The sequence below is a fragment of the Pyxicephalus adspersus genome, chromosome 5, assembly GCF_032062135.1.
Source record: "Pyxicephalus adspersus chromosome 5, UCB_Pads_2.0, whole genome shotgun sequence".
Taxonomy (NCBI): Eukaryota; Metazoa; Chordata; class Amphibia; order Anura; family Pyxicephalidae; genus Pyxicephalus; species Pyxicephalus adspersus.
The window spans coordinates 134,015,728-134,030,970 of NC_092862.1; the positions used below are offsets into that span (position 1 = coordinate 134,015,728).

General features: G+C 37.0%; 1 protein-coding gene across 7 annotated transcripts in view; it reads right to left on the minus strand.

Moving 5' to 3' along the window:
* ADAM22 (ADAM metallopeptidase domain 22) overlaps window positions 1-15,243 on the minus strand; it is a 159,476-nt gene that overhangs the window by 26,011 nt on the left and 118,222 nt on the right. For all 7 annotated transcript variants that reach the window (XM_072412789.1, XM_072412791.1, XM_072412794.1 and 4 more), the window contains exons 19-26: window positions 13,830-13,880; window positions 12,875-12,938; window positions 12,663-12,768; window positions 11,965-12,081; window positions 11,248-11,413; window positions 9,576-9,684; window positions 8,345-8,435; window positions 4,767-4,784 (exon numbers count right to left, since the gene is read on the minus strand). In XM_072412789.1, coding sequence (XP_072268890.1) covers window positions 4,767-4,784; window positions 8,345-8,435; window positions 9,576-9,684; window positions 11,248-11,413; window positions 11,965-12,081; window positions 12,663-12,768; window positions 12,875-12,938; window positions 13,830-13,880 — 722 coding nt within the window. The remainder of the gene's footprint in view (window positions 1-4,766; window positions 4,785-8,344; window positions 8,436-9,575; window positions 9,685-11,247; window positions 11,414-11,964; window positions 12,082-12,662; window positions 12,769-12,874; window positions 12,939-13,829; window positions 13,881-15,243) is intronic.

The window sequence follows — 15,243 nt, forward strand, 5'->3', positions numbered from 1 at the left end:
AGTTATTGCGATGGTTGTGGGGTAACTGCTTATGAATTGGTGCTAACCTATATGTGAAATTTAGAAGATATTTAGCTTTCTCAGCAACCAGTACATGTGCTGGTGAATTTACATCGGTTTTATAGAGCAAGCAGTTCATGTCCGTACAGCTAATCCTTGTTAAATGCTTGGATTTACCTGATGCAGCTTTATGCTGGTTTTTGGACACATATAATTGAGCATATTGTGACAATCAATAAATATTAAACTTTCGTGGACTACAGTCCATAAATTAATAAAAGTTTTGTGTTTAATTAGCTATTTCAGTAATTAAATTCTACCTGATCGGACTGATCATCAAAACAAACAGTAATGGATATACAGTACTAGATGTAGTAGATGTATATGTGTCTGCCTTCCTTCACCAAGGTACCAGTGACAACACCCGGGGGTCTGCTTTTCCTGAGCATTACAAATGTCCCCTATGTTACTTCACCTGTTACCTGAATATGAAGTTGTGGTTTATTAAGCAGACCTATTTATAATACAAGACTATGGCAGTGTTTTTCCATACAAGATCATTATTCCAACAATAAAAGAACAAAGGGAGTGACAAAAATGTAACTTTTATAAAGAAATTGTCAATATGGATTTTTACCACCAACTGGTGTCTGTCACTTGGAGGGACCACAGTGGTGCAAATGACTGGATGGCTCTGCCTGCAAAAGCCACTTGAATTATGCCAAAAGCTGACATCTATCACTAGTAGAAATGTGCATATTGGCCAGAAAACCAGATATCAAAACTCTGAGTGTTCTAACCAATATGTGTATTTCACTTCCAATGGTACCAATGTAGGCTGTACATTAAAATATTCATCAGCTCACAGGGTATGTATGAAGGATTTAATCTTAAGGTGGCCATATACAATAAGACATTTTTATTAAATTAGAATATAGATTTGATAAAAACATTGAAACTAATGATAATCTAATAAACTAATTTAAGACATTTTATTGAATATTTGATCAGTATAATACTGAAGCTGGGGGTGATTTCTACAAACCAATGATAGCACTTCTCAATGTTACTAATACCACTGTTGGTGAAGCTCACTTGTCCTCCCCCCTTGCCTCTTTATAGAACAGAATGACGTCTGTATAGGGCTATAGACATTGGATAAAGGATAATGATAATGGTAAACTGTGTACACACGTTTAATTATTGTTTCCAGCTACAAAAGAGCGACAGATTTATGAACGGGCGCTATACACACAGTGCAATTCTTTTCTATAGAGAGGGAAAGAGGAGAACGAGCGGCACCGGCTGTGCTCTCCTCCTTTTAGTTGTATTGAGGTTGTTTATCATCAGTCACTCATTGATCCATTAGAACGGATCCATGAATGATGTCTGGCGACCTTTGTACACATGTCAGATTCTCACCAGAGATGAGCCCAACCTTTCATATCAGTATCATATGTGTGTACATAGACTTAGTGTCATGTACTGGTGTAAAAGTTGTAAGGTCAAAACAAGGGGGGAATATGGCTTCTTAAATACATCACAGCACCCCGCCTCAGTACTTCACCAAAGGTTTTTGGAAGGCGTAATACAAATTTTAAAGTGCCTCCATTTTGTCAGTGTTGAAGACTGAGCATTCCTTGGCAAACTTTATTTACATGCAGACCACCCTAGATAATGCCAGCAATGCTGAGTCTCCATGACTGAAGAAACTAAATGAAGGGGGTAGACTAGGAGGAACAAAGCTGGGGAAGAAGGGAGCCAGATAATGAGGCTGAATTTTAATCTAACTTTTAATGTGAGAAGCTCATATTGTGCCCTGAAATCCGAGTAAGCAATTCTAGTACAGAAAGGAGCCTGTTAGTTTTTAAGGATTTGAAAGCTGGATGTTCAATTGTTAGTGATATCTTACCTGGAAGGGTTTATGTCCAGGAAATGTAGGAAATTTACATATATTCTGCACTGAAGCCTCCACACCAAGAACCACTTTATGTAAAACTAATATGTACACTGTAAGTTTGACACTTCCCTTTAATCTTGTTGGATTGACCATCTTTGTTAAATAAAATAAAGTATACCAATTTTTTTTATGAATAGGTCTGTTTAAAAACTTTGATGTACTTGTTTAATATATTGTGTTAAGATTTAAAGCTGTTGTTACATAGGTAAATGCTTTTATGGCAAGTTAAAGAGATCAGCAACACAAATGTGCAAGTGCCAGATACAAAATAGTTCATTTCATTTGCACAGAAAATGTTTTTTCCTCACAACAAAAGCAAATTAAAGAAAAATAATTTTGTTTCTGTTTGTATCCATGTAATGTTTTCTTTGAAGTTTTCCATGTAAATGTACACCACAAGCCATTAACCTATGTGATCTAATGGCAATACTTTGTTTCAAGGAAAATTGTCATCAATGTACAATGTGTGTAATTTTCTTTACCTAAACCCACCCTACCTTTAATAACTGGCAATCAGATGTCAAATGGATTATTAATTAAAGCTCAATTGAACTTTTACTCTAAATCAGGTAAATACATTCTAGAGGTATTACCAAGGGTAAAATGTCTTACAAATGGAGGAAAAGCCTGTCCCTGCCAGCATGCTGCATAATGGGACCCTTGCTTTCTGTGGGGAAACTGTGATTTTTATGTAAAGTTTTGATACACTTCCTGGCTGACTGATTTGGGGGAACGATTCTTTGTGCACTGAGGTCACTGCTTCCATGAACAGTGCATGTTAACAGGAGACCGACTTTTCTACTCCAAATGTGACAGCTTTAGAAGACAAAAAACTGTTTCACACTAAACACCTTTTTATTGTACTTGGAATACATTTTATTGACCTAAATTCAGGGTTTAACTGGACATAATGCAGTGGAAAGAGAGATAAAGAATGGATTAGGCAGAAGCAGGGAGATCCTTTCATAATAGGTTCATCGGTACAGCTTCCTCACCAGCAAGTATATGCACTACTTTTTCATTTGGAACATTTTTGAAACATTTATTTTATTTATATCTTATATTATTCATTTTTTAGTTCAGGTTCTATAACATATCAGACTCATCCTTCTAAAGTAATGTCTTGCTATGCTTTACTAAAATCTCCTTCTTTCTTTTCCTAGCAGCAGACATTAGCAAAAAACAGGTGGTGAAAAATGTAATCATTTCATCAAGAGGCTATGATCAACTGAAACAAAGAGATTTCCCATTACAGCAGATAGACTCACTGTATAATAAAAAAGAATGTGCAGATGATCAGAAGCATTGCTAAATAAAAGGGCTTCCTGCTCGTCTGTTTAGATGCCAAGTCAAGACAAATTCTTTAAAGGGTATTCATTTTAAACCAATGGAGGAAGGTCACTAAAAGGAGCTGATGGTGCCACTTATCCCAGGCAATCAATATCACTTAAAATAGGTTTTTAGGCTCAATATTCAACAAGTGTCACTAGTACAATAAAAAGCTTTGTATCACAGAAAGGTGTAAATATTGTTTTTTTTAGTAATTTTGGATGATTTTCGGATAATGTTGGTAGTGTTGGTTAATTTTTGGATATGTTGACGGTGACATCCAATGGCAAGACTTGGTAAGTTTCCAAATAAATGGCAATAGTATGGTTAGCAGAGGCACCCAAGTATAAAAGGAGTGCAAAGTTATTTTATCATAAATAATCATAAATTATCATAAAATGATATTGATTCAATATCACCAGTATCTATAGCTTAAGAATTATATATGTAACAAAGATCGAGGTTGTTAAGGTGACACTTTGTGTGTTTCATTAAGCAAGTATTTAGATTTAAGTATTTAGGTATTTTAAGTTCTTGTAGAACCAAGGTTCTATGTCTTCTTATAATGAAAGCCTGACATTAAAACTGATTATACTTATCAGCATATGCAATACAGTAATAGAAATATGGTGAAGTGAGCTCAGAATTGAAATAACAAAAATATAGCTATTATAGTGTAAATATTTCCTATTACAGTAATATACCAAAGAAAAAAATAAATGTAAAACCATAAAATGCACATCAAGGGCTCTATCCACAAAACAGGGAATCAGACATTCCCTCAAACATTCCCTGGTGGGAATGTTTTAGGTCCATGTGTTTTAATAGCAGTAATTGGTTTCCACCAGGGAATGTTTGAATGTCAGATTCCCTGTTTTATAAATAGAGCCCCAATTGTACCTTGCTGACAATTTTCCTTTAGGTTAGTCCAAAGTAAAGTGACAACATAATTTTGTTCATCTCTTGTTAGGACACAAAGCACAGACACAACTTCTAACATTTGCTATGACAATATATATTCTAAATCTTGCAAACAAACACTGAAACAAATAATATTAGACTGCGTTTTATTCCTGCTCAGCTGTTATTATGAGTTCAAATCACCAAGAATGAACCTGAACATGATGACATAGAAGAAAATGCAGCCTTGTAAAGCTATCTGTCACGAAATAGAGGTGTGAAAGGCCAAATAAGTATTGTAAAACACAAGCCTACATTTTAATATTTGTAATAAAAATCTCTCTTTTATTTTTCTGTACAGTACAGCATAATCTAAATTGCACTTCAAATATCAAATGACTTCATTACTAGACAACAAACAGATTTACATGAAGTCTCTATTTTTCTAAAGCAGAGCAGACAACAGAACTACTCAGCAGTGAAAACAGCATGGAACATACAAATGTAAACTGTGAAAGACAACTAACTACACATGAAAATGATGAAAGGCTACTAAATGAAAAGGTAACCAACTTACCTCTCTCTCCGATAGTTTCTTTTCATGTTAAAAAAGAGAACAATGAATTACTAAACCATAATTTTTATATCATGATTTAATGTAAATTTGATTAGGACATATTTGTACAAGAATTGTAAGTAATAATGTACATTATATTGGCAAATATTTGCAGATACCTGACCAACACAAGTATATGAGATAATTTGACATCCCGTTTCAAAATAAGCATTTTGCACTGTGAAGGCATTCTACAAGATTGGAAGTTCCATTACAGCATGAATCTAGTTCTGGTACAACTTGAACAGTCGGTGAACCTGGACTGGGATGCAGTTTTCCCTATGGTAAACTTTGTTATTTATTGTGATTAGGGTAGGATTGCAGGCAATCGCCAAAGACCCTCAAAGTAAGTGCATAAAATGGTCAGAAAACTTTCAGATCCTAATGCCTGTGTTAGGATATCCTGAAGAAATTCTTTCAAAGACAAAACAGGTAAATTCCTATCACAGAATTATGTTTGAGTCGCTAGAAATAGGTCAACAAATCATGTTCCACTGTAAAAACATTAAATATTTTGGGAAGTGATTGGAATATATTGTATTACCATGATATCATGAAGAAGGACTGAACACAAATCAAAAATGTATCTGTCACGCACGAAGAGACAGGACCACTAGGGAGCGCTACGGCTTGCACAGAGGTGGTGTGAGCCCTGAGAAGGGCCAAGCCGAACAGTCCAAGTCGTAACCAGTAACCGTAACCGCTGGTTACTGCCAGGTTGCGGTCCTTGGGCACACCAAGGTGGGCAAATCACGGTACCAAATCACAAAGCAAAAGGATAGTCGAGGTCGAGGCAGGCAGCAAGCAAGAAAGGTCAGGTCACACGCCAGGGGTCAACTGCCAGGGATCCAAGAGACAGACACCAGTGACACAGGGGCCATTGCGGGCACAGGCAACACAGGAGACACTTGAAGCAACAGGAGGCACAAGTGACTCAGGGATATCCACAGACAGACAGGACAGCAAAGGGAAGTTGGCTGGGAACCAACAGACTGGACAACGAGGGGTTAACGCAGCTAGACAGAGGAAACACTGAATTAAGCACCAGGTGAACAGGAACTAGCTCAACAGAACTAGGGGCTCGGCACAATGGGGACGTTGCAGAAACACTGAGTGCAGTGTATGAGCTGCCTAAATAGCCAGGGCTGGTTAAGAGGCTATTTTCTGATTGGCCCACGGATTGAATGGTATTGATAAAGCTTGGAAACAGAGGCATGCCCAGCGTTAGAACTGCCTGCATGCGCAGGAGAGAGGCGTCTGCGATTTAGTGAGGACGAGGTAAGTGTGACAATATCTGACAAATTTGTAGATTTTTGTAAGTCTATTCATGTCTTAAAGTCTTTTGTAAAAACTATTCAAGATTGGTACAGCAAAAGAGTGGCTGACGTTTTTACGGAAAGTCTCTGCTTATTCTCTTTGCAAAGTAAACATTTTCTAGTAATTTAATGAATCAACCCTGCTAAATTACCAAGAGTGGATTCAGGATAAATTGATGATAAAAGCTATCTGGTTTCCTTTGAAAGAAATAATAGGTTGTGTGTATAATTTTCCAAGTAATTGCTTCTTTTAAGTCTATAAAGCCTACTTTTTGGAATACATTAGTGAAGTTAATATTTGAGTTAATCTCATTGCAATTACCTTGGCAAAAAAAAGTTGTTCTATCACAGTTTAGCACCAAAACAGGTCAGAACATAAATGGTAATGTGGGATTTCGGGATTAATAAAAATGTTGTTTTAAGTGGCTACTTGGGGAATGGAATTCTGACCCTAAAAGTTTTAATGTGATACGGGAATAACATAGTTTAGTAGTAAAACTCTAGTACAAACATTCAAAACTTTAAGTTATAAAAAATATATTCATGATAGCACCATGAAATCATTTTGTAAAATTCAGTTATGTAATCTGCCTGTCCTGTTACTTTTTTTCAAAAAATGGAGCTTAAGATAAGCTGCAGAAGTTCACGCTACAATTGTATTAAAGTTACGTGAAACCGAGAGCAGGCTTGTTCTGTAAAACACTCAGCGAGCAGCACATAGGTAGGTACTCTGCAATTATTGAATCTCTGTGGGTCAAGGAAGAGGCAATAACAGAGGATTACCACTTTAGTCCAAACTTTGAGATACAGTACCACCTAGAGTATGGAGTCTATGAGAATGTGTATCCTTGAAGTTAAAGCCTTAGTAACAACTTGCAGCTGAAATTGCAAGTAAGCACCTTACATAGTCTGCTCTTCCATTTAAAAATAATGAAAGGTTTGCCCTAAATAATCAACTAAAATTTGGTCATAAATTATTATTCTCTACTTTCAGAGGTCAGACAAATGGAAGCTAGAGAGAGTTAACTGGTCCAATGCCCAAGCAAATCCATAAACCATTTGCTAGATAAATGTACTAACAGGCATTTGGTGGCAAGAAAAGAATCATTTACTTGCCACTTCATAAGCATGTCCTATATTTGATTAACCTCAGACTTAAGTCTAGTGGAAACATTCTGACTCACAGGTCAGACCCTACTCAGAAACCTGGAACAAAATGTTGTCATTATAAAAACCTCAAAGAAAGGATATAGCATAGGGACAAGAATCATATTTCAATGGATAAAATTTTTAGGACGTAATGTAGCTGATAAGGTCAAATGGTAAATGAAAAAGAAGTTCACCATTTTAAACAACCAGAATGATTGTTTTAATTCACCAGAACTTAAAAAATAAGAATCTTTTTGTTATAGGGATCATCTAGAAACATCCATTTTAAACTCTACCCTGAAAAGTTTTCCTTTTGTCCTAAATTTCTCCTGAACATTACCTCTGCACTTTGTACAAGTGTATATATGAAGTACTGCTGGTTCTGACTGCCACTATCACTATATTTGGAGTAAGATTTGAGATGACCTGACTGTGCTGCTCATTGTTCTTTTGCTGGAAGGGAAGCTGCAGTGAGTACTTGTAGTGCAAGGATCTCCCTGCCTGTCTGATCCATTCAGTTGGTCTGTGCTTCTACACCACTCCTGATGCTTCCTAAATATCCTTCACCAGTCATCAGATCATCAGTAATCAGCATAAGCTCTGACTTGGGATAGAAAAGTCTTCCCCTCTACATAGTTAGTCATTTCCACACAAAAACAATCCTACAGATGGAGGAATGGTAATTTAATAATGGGGACTAAAGATCAGATGTAGGCAGCCTTCTGGCAATACTGCTGACTAATCATTTTTAACTCTGTGTTTTTGTGTACATTAGACAAGAATCTTACAACATAATTTTATTGGGAATGGTTTAAAGAGTTCTCTAATGCTCTAGAAAGAAGTACCGGCACTACATAAATGGAGAAAAGAAGTAATCTGATCATTTACTGCATATTACTGCACTTTGCTTATCTGTTTAGTAAAGCATTCCTTCCTACATCTCCTCTCTCAATCAGCCCATTTAGCAGTTTGTCTCCAAAGGCCTATTTTTTAGTAATTTACATAACATCAACTAGCTCCACCTAGATCTAAAGAAAGAGTTTAAATCAGAATACATTCCGTGTTGTCACTTACTTGTAACCCCAAGCTGTAATTCCTAACACCAACACCAACACTAGCATGGTACCAGCAATTGCTCCTATGATTATGTTTGTACTAACCACGCCTGAAAGAAACATACAAGTCAGTGAGTCATTATAGGTGTTATGTTACACTCATACAGGAATATTTAATAACAAAATGCAGTACATTAAAGGTAAAAAGGGCAGGAACAACTATCCATATCTTTGTGCTAAATATCACAATAATGTTTACAACAAACATTTTCTTTTTTACAATTAGGACTAGAAAATTTGCCTGTTTAGGCTAATCATATTGCAGCTCAACAGACAAAAGTCAAATCATACTACTGAGCTACTGAGGAATTTCATTGTGTCATGGCTGCCTTTGCAAAAATAGTTCAACTGAATTTCCAAATTTTGAAAATCAAAAAGAAACATCTGAATTACCCAAATTAAGGATTTTTGGCTATCCAATCTATAACCAGAATTTTTGTTTATATTGTTAATTAAAGTAGGGAAGAGTATAAACCCCTGTTAGTCTATCTTATGCTGTCTGTATTCTGCTGAAGATGTTTGCTTTTACTTTCTGTCCTGGAAATGAAATAGGAAGTCTAAAATATTCTCGCCCAAGTAATATTAATTTCCCTCATGGACAGTTGTCATTATACCAAGGGTCCCACTTGAAAGATTTGCTATCTATGGCAATGACACCATGCTTCTATAGATTATCATACTATGAAAAATGAGTGCATCTTCTACCCCTAAAAAAATAAAATTGGCTTTTTTTTCTACAACTTGTTGCCAAACTGCTTGCCTGACCATTAATATGTATATCTATACTTAGAACTTTTTTTTTTTCTGGAAAGAATGGGGAAAGGTTAGAATCCCTGTCTAATTTTACTGCTGTCCAGGACTCCATTAGAGAGAATTCCCCTCAATTTCTGTTCTGGGAACAACCTTTTTATTAGATTGTAATTTAAGAAATATCTACAATGAAGTATCTGACAGCAGTAAAACCGGATAGGAGTTTTAATCCTTCTCCACTTTATTTAAAAGTAAGGTTACTACTTCCTCATGTCTGTGAAGCATGGCCCCATATAAACAAAATAAAAAAGTAATAATTACAAAAAAAAAAGAAAGCGGTATATTGAGAAATGTAAAAATAAACAATTGCAAGGTAAGACTTCTAGTACTTGGAAAAAGAAAAGTTCCTGGTAGAAGGGCTATAGAATGTGCATACTGACCATTATCAGAGAGGTCTGGCTTGGACGTGCTTTTATATGGAAAAAATATGCTGCAGTCTTCCCCCGTATAGAACTCATCGCAAATACACTTCACTTCATTACTACAGATCTGAAAGTGAAAACACCAATGTTTAAATTATTACTTGTGGCAACTGTGTTAGCATTTAAAACTTAATGCTCTTTGTTAATTTTTTTTGTTTTGACCAGTGTTTATTTAAATAACTTTACTGTAGATAAAAAGTTACCATCATATTTTATCATTTGTACCAAAATGACACTAAAATGACACTAAAATGTTGTTTCTGTATTGAAATGTTGTACCAGTATTTCAGGGTTTTTGCAGATTTTATATTTATGAAACACTGAGAAAAACATTTTAAGCCACCAATACATTTAAAAGATCAGCAGAAAAACTGTAGCTAAATAGAGATGGATAGAAAGAAGTTAAAACAGGCTTTCGGGTAAATAGGAGTTTAATATTTTATTAGTTTTAATTCAATAATACATTGTAAGGTTTCTTTAGGTGATGTCAAGGTCACTTTTCATCCACATATTAATCTACATATAAACTAAAACAATTTATTGTACTTAATTGTAATAAACAATTACAGTAGAACCTCGGTTATGAATCGCCAATTCCGGAAAAGTGCAGTTTCCGGTTAACCGAGGTTACTCTGAAACTGAGGTTTCTCAGCCATTTAGCACTAGACTTGAATAGGGAGACTTGTCCCCATTTACCTCCAGTCCTGAATGGCTGAAAAAAGGAAAACCCTGATGATTGCTTGAGCCATTAGGTTTCCCTTTTAAAGCCAATCATGGAGCAGAGCAATCAGTGAAGCTCTGCTCGGCTCTCCTGACAGCTCCGCTTTCTTGATTGCTCCCGCAGCCCTAGCGGAGCTGTGGTATGTGTTCTTGGATGCAGGACACATGCCACAGCTTTGCTAGGGCTGCAGGAGGAATCAAGAAAGCAGAGCTGTTGGGTGCCGGTTATCCGGGTTTTCCAGTTATCTGAGTTCCGTATAACCGAGATTCTACCTGTCCCAATTCAAACATCTACAAATATATAAATATGACTGTAAATATAACTGTGTGGTTAAACAAACTTTAAATCAACCCCCGCCTGTTATGTTCTATGATAACTAACATTTGATTGCCAGTACAGTTTTTAGCTGAGTAACCTGTACAATGAGGCACCATGGAAATCAGCTAACCAAAAGCATAGGAAAGACTTGCATTCATTGCTAAGATGTCGGCTGCGTAGCAGCTTCTATACACATACTTGACTGATGCTAGGTAGAGGTGGATAGGCACGGACAGGTAAAGAGTGGTGTGAAAGTGTTACCATTGAGAAAAAAACAGGGGTTTGTGAGTGGTTAGAACCTCATTTTTTGTTGTCATTTGTTACTGCTATCTGCGTTCCTGTTAGGAACACTAAATCTAACTATGAAATCAAAAATGTATGGGGAACTAAAGCTAAGGTAAATCAACTGGGCTTTGTATGGCTACCCTTATGGAAGATGGCTTAACTACAGTATCTGTGCAATTTGTAGTAAAAGCTCTCTCTAAAATAAAAGCTTATTTTGATTGGGCTTTACCACATAGGTTTTGTGTATTTTTGCTGCGGTTATGTGTCTCCACTTTAAGAAGTACAAAAGATACAAGCTCCACCTACCCCATTTCCAGAGCAAATTTTGTTTGTGCTGCCCATGCAAGAGCTGAAGTTGAAAGGATCAATAGGAAGACATCTGTGATCCAAACACATCATTCCCTCTCCACATGGAGTGCCATCTTCCACATATCCTAGATCAGTTTCTTCATCCAATTTCACATGGCCACCACTGAAAATGTAAGACACAATAAAAACGGCCTCTAATATTGCTCTTGTTTTATCATGTTAAAGCTCCTTAAAATTAATTCAACACATCAACAATTGATTAGTCAATATTGGGACAAGCTCAGAGACTCTACAAAGAACATCTGAGATAGAAATGTTGTTTTCAGTCCTCCCAAATATTCAAAATAAGGATCAGTTGAATTTAATCCATGCATGTCATATGATTAAAGGGGGGGGGGGTGTTGTATGTAAAAAAGGACATTGTTTTAGCACAAACATTGAACAAAGATGAAATAACTGACATCAGTTTACAGAAAAGACCATTACCAGTCGTTATTCCCACTAGAGTGAATAGAAATGTATGGGAACTTGTGAGTATAGGATGAAAGTAAATAATTCGTCTTCCTTTCATGTGCGCCTGCAATAGTATTTGGCAATTGGTCAATCAGGTGCCAGCCGAGCCATATGGGTGTCAAGAGGATCAGAGCAGTATAAAATGCAACTGAAATACATTTAAGGAATGTAGGATAATACCCCAATATAAGAACCATTTACCTGCAATTTACTAATTTGCCTTGATATAAAAGAGAGGCTGATGTAACAGATTCCAGTTCACCCAGTCTTGGCACACTTGAAGTGTCCGTGCACAACAGATAACCACAAAGGACATCTCTGTAAAGATAACATTTTTATTATAAACTCATCCTCCAGAATAAAGACTGTAAAATCAGATACTTGCAGTAGCAAAGCTGACTGGTGGTTTTCAGGTCAGCAATTTTTCAAAGGTGTCTCTATGAGTGTAGCTATGAAATACAAAAAAGAGTAAGAGTAGCTGAGTTTACTAGGAGGGCATTTGTAATAAACTAATTAACAGCAGTATTTAACCTACTTTTTAATCTTAGTATATTAGCTATAGTAGGTAAGCCTTAGTCACTTAGCTTGGCAAGAATGCCTAGTCTTTTGCTTATAGTACCAGCAATGCTTGGAGAATGGTAATCTACATAAGAAAAGCATAGTATCACTTCAGTCAAATTACTAGGTATTGCAATGTAGCCTGCAATGTTTGCACAGGCTTAGGTACTGCGTATGCCCCCTCCACTAACTTGGCAGTGTTCAAAAAGGGATGCAGAGCGCTAAAAACAAGTGGAGACGTATGTGATATCAGCAGTTAAAGATGTGGGTATGAGTGGATAAGCATAAACACATTATTGACTTCAGGAAAGTAGTGCAAAGTAACAGGAATTTATTCTTACTGTTTGCTGCACTGTATGTAGGTGTCTTTATTTTTCCCACAATTGCCTTTTTCAGTGCCTTCAATATTCAGCTTCTCATAGCAATACCTGTCTGCAGCTGCCACTCCTGGAAGACAAAATATGTTTTTATTAGGAGATTGTTCTACTTTTTTCAGTATTACTGTTATGTAGCAAACACTTGCATAATTATTAATAAGCTTCAGTATACTTACTGTCACCCCAGATATACTTGCACTGTCTGTCTCTAGTTTTACATCTTCCACCCGAGCAAAGACCCTACAATAGTAAGAGATGAGAGGGCAGAGAGTAAGGTAAAGTAGTAGGCAAAGGTCAAGCACACATTCAAAAATGAAAGAATAAACACAGAAAAAAACAAAGGCATCAAACAGAAAAAGAAAAATCAAGGGCAGAGGGAATATACCAGATTTAGGAGTAGGGGAGGGAAAATGAAGGAAGCAGAGATGGGTAAGGAAGGGAAAGGAGTGAATGAAAAAAGGAAGGGAAGAGGAAAAGAAAGAAAGGAGGAAAAAAGTATGGAAGAAAGAGGAAGGGTGGAGAGGAGAATTAGGAGAGAAGGAAGGGGTAAATACAGAGTGTAGGAGAGGAGCAGGGAAAAAGGAAGGAAAAATAAAAGAGAAAGGGGCAAAGTGGCAAAGGGACAAAGAGGACGAGAGAGGTGGGGAGAAGGGAAGGATAGAGAAGATGGGAGGAAGTAGGAAAGGAGAAAGTGCAGGACAAGGTAAGGGAAGAGGATAGGAGAAAGTGCAGGACAAGGAAATGGAAGAGGAAAGGTGAAAGTGCAGGACAAGGAAATGGAAGAGGATAGGAGAAAGTGAAGGACAAGGAAATGGAAGAAGGCGAGGGAAGAAAAAAGGGAGGGAGAGAGGAGAAAGAAGGAAAAATTAAAAGGGGGAGGAGAAAAATGCAAAGAAGAAGAAAAGAAATAGAGAAGAAAAGGAGATATGAAAAGAAAAAAAGGTAAAGGAGAGTCAAGTGGGGAATAGAGGGGAAGGCATGTGAAAAGGGTGATAAAGAGGGGCGACAATTAGGGATGAGGAATAGGGAGAAGGAGGGGAAGAAGAGAGTAGTAACTTTATTAATTCGAACAGACAGATGTGCAGCAAGTTGCTTTTCTTTTAAAAATCTTTTAAATTGTGTATGTATTACCTCCTTATTTTCACATGGATACCCATCCATTTTATGTATATTTGGAGGACACTGAAAGAAATATAAGACAAGCATTTATCACTAAATTAGACTTTTTAGACAGACATTAGGATTTATGTCCAAACATATCCCAAAGAAAAATTATTTTTGCTGATGGGAACTGTTTTCCAGTGCTGGACTAGAAATATAAAATAGGAGCAAATAACTATTGGCAATAAAGTTCTTCCAGCAGAAATGAGGCTGGAAACAAAGCACATTTTGTATGATAGGAAACAAGCATATTCTATTCCAATGCACTTGTCAAAATCTTTCATAGTAAGTACCATGGCTCTGCTATAACCACATGATCAGTCTCAGTGGTGTATTAAAAAGCACTGCACGTCTGGCATTTCCAAAAACATAAATGGCATTACCAAATTCCACACCCAATTCTTAAATTTGACCTTACACTAAACAGTTTTCTGGAGCAGGCATTGAGTCAATTAAAAAAAACAGGGGAAATGGATTCTGAAAATCCTGTTTATAACCACAAGACAGTTGTCATGGCTACAATGCAGAGAAATATGAAGGTTTTTTTGTATGTTAAATTGAAGCTGACATGTTGTTTAGCAATCTCACAAAACAATGTTGAGAAAAAAAGTTGTTTTTTTTTTTAAAGCAATTCTAAATCCGAGAACAAAAATGTAATACATATTGCAGCTTACTAGTCCCTTGATAAGGTGACTTCATTAGTTTTCTTTTTTTTTTTTTAGTCTTTTTGTTCTGTTGATTTTGACAGCAACATAGTTCCTGTCTTAGGGTGACAATGAGTTTTTACTGTATCTATGAAGGGGTAGTGTTGTCACCCAAGGACCAGGGGGGTAGTAGTAAAAAAAGAAGAGGGGACACGGTACATGCCCACCCCACTACACCCCTGCCTGTGTCGCTCAAAGGGGAAGAAACTTCCCCCATAGTGACATCATGATGCCAGATCCCCGTCCGGAGACACAACCCGCCCTCCGCCGTGAGCCTGTGGTCAGTACGGGGGACCTGAGCCACGGCTCTGGCCAGTGCACCCCCCAGCGGGGTGCTTCTCCTGACCCCCGGGGGGGGTTAAACGGCCAGAGCTGCGGACCACCAAAGACTTTGTAAAAAAAAAAAAAAGAGTGGACATGTGTGCCCACTCCCAAAAAAGTGAGGGCATGGTGTTCCACCCATGACCGCCCCACTACACCCCTGCCAAGGACTATATCACAAGTCCCCTTTTCCAAATCTCTGTAACATGGTGGGGATTGGAGCTGGGCTGATAATATTTGATATAACAGTGCACATAGCACAGGACATGGGTATTTTTTGTACACTTATCAAACAAATATAATAATTATATTTGGAATATTTTTAACAGACACGAATGAGGAAAAATACCTTGAAAGGA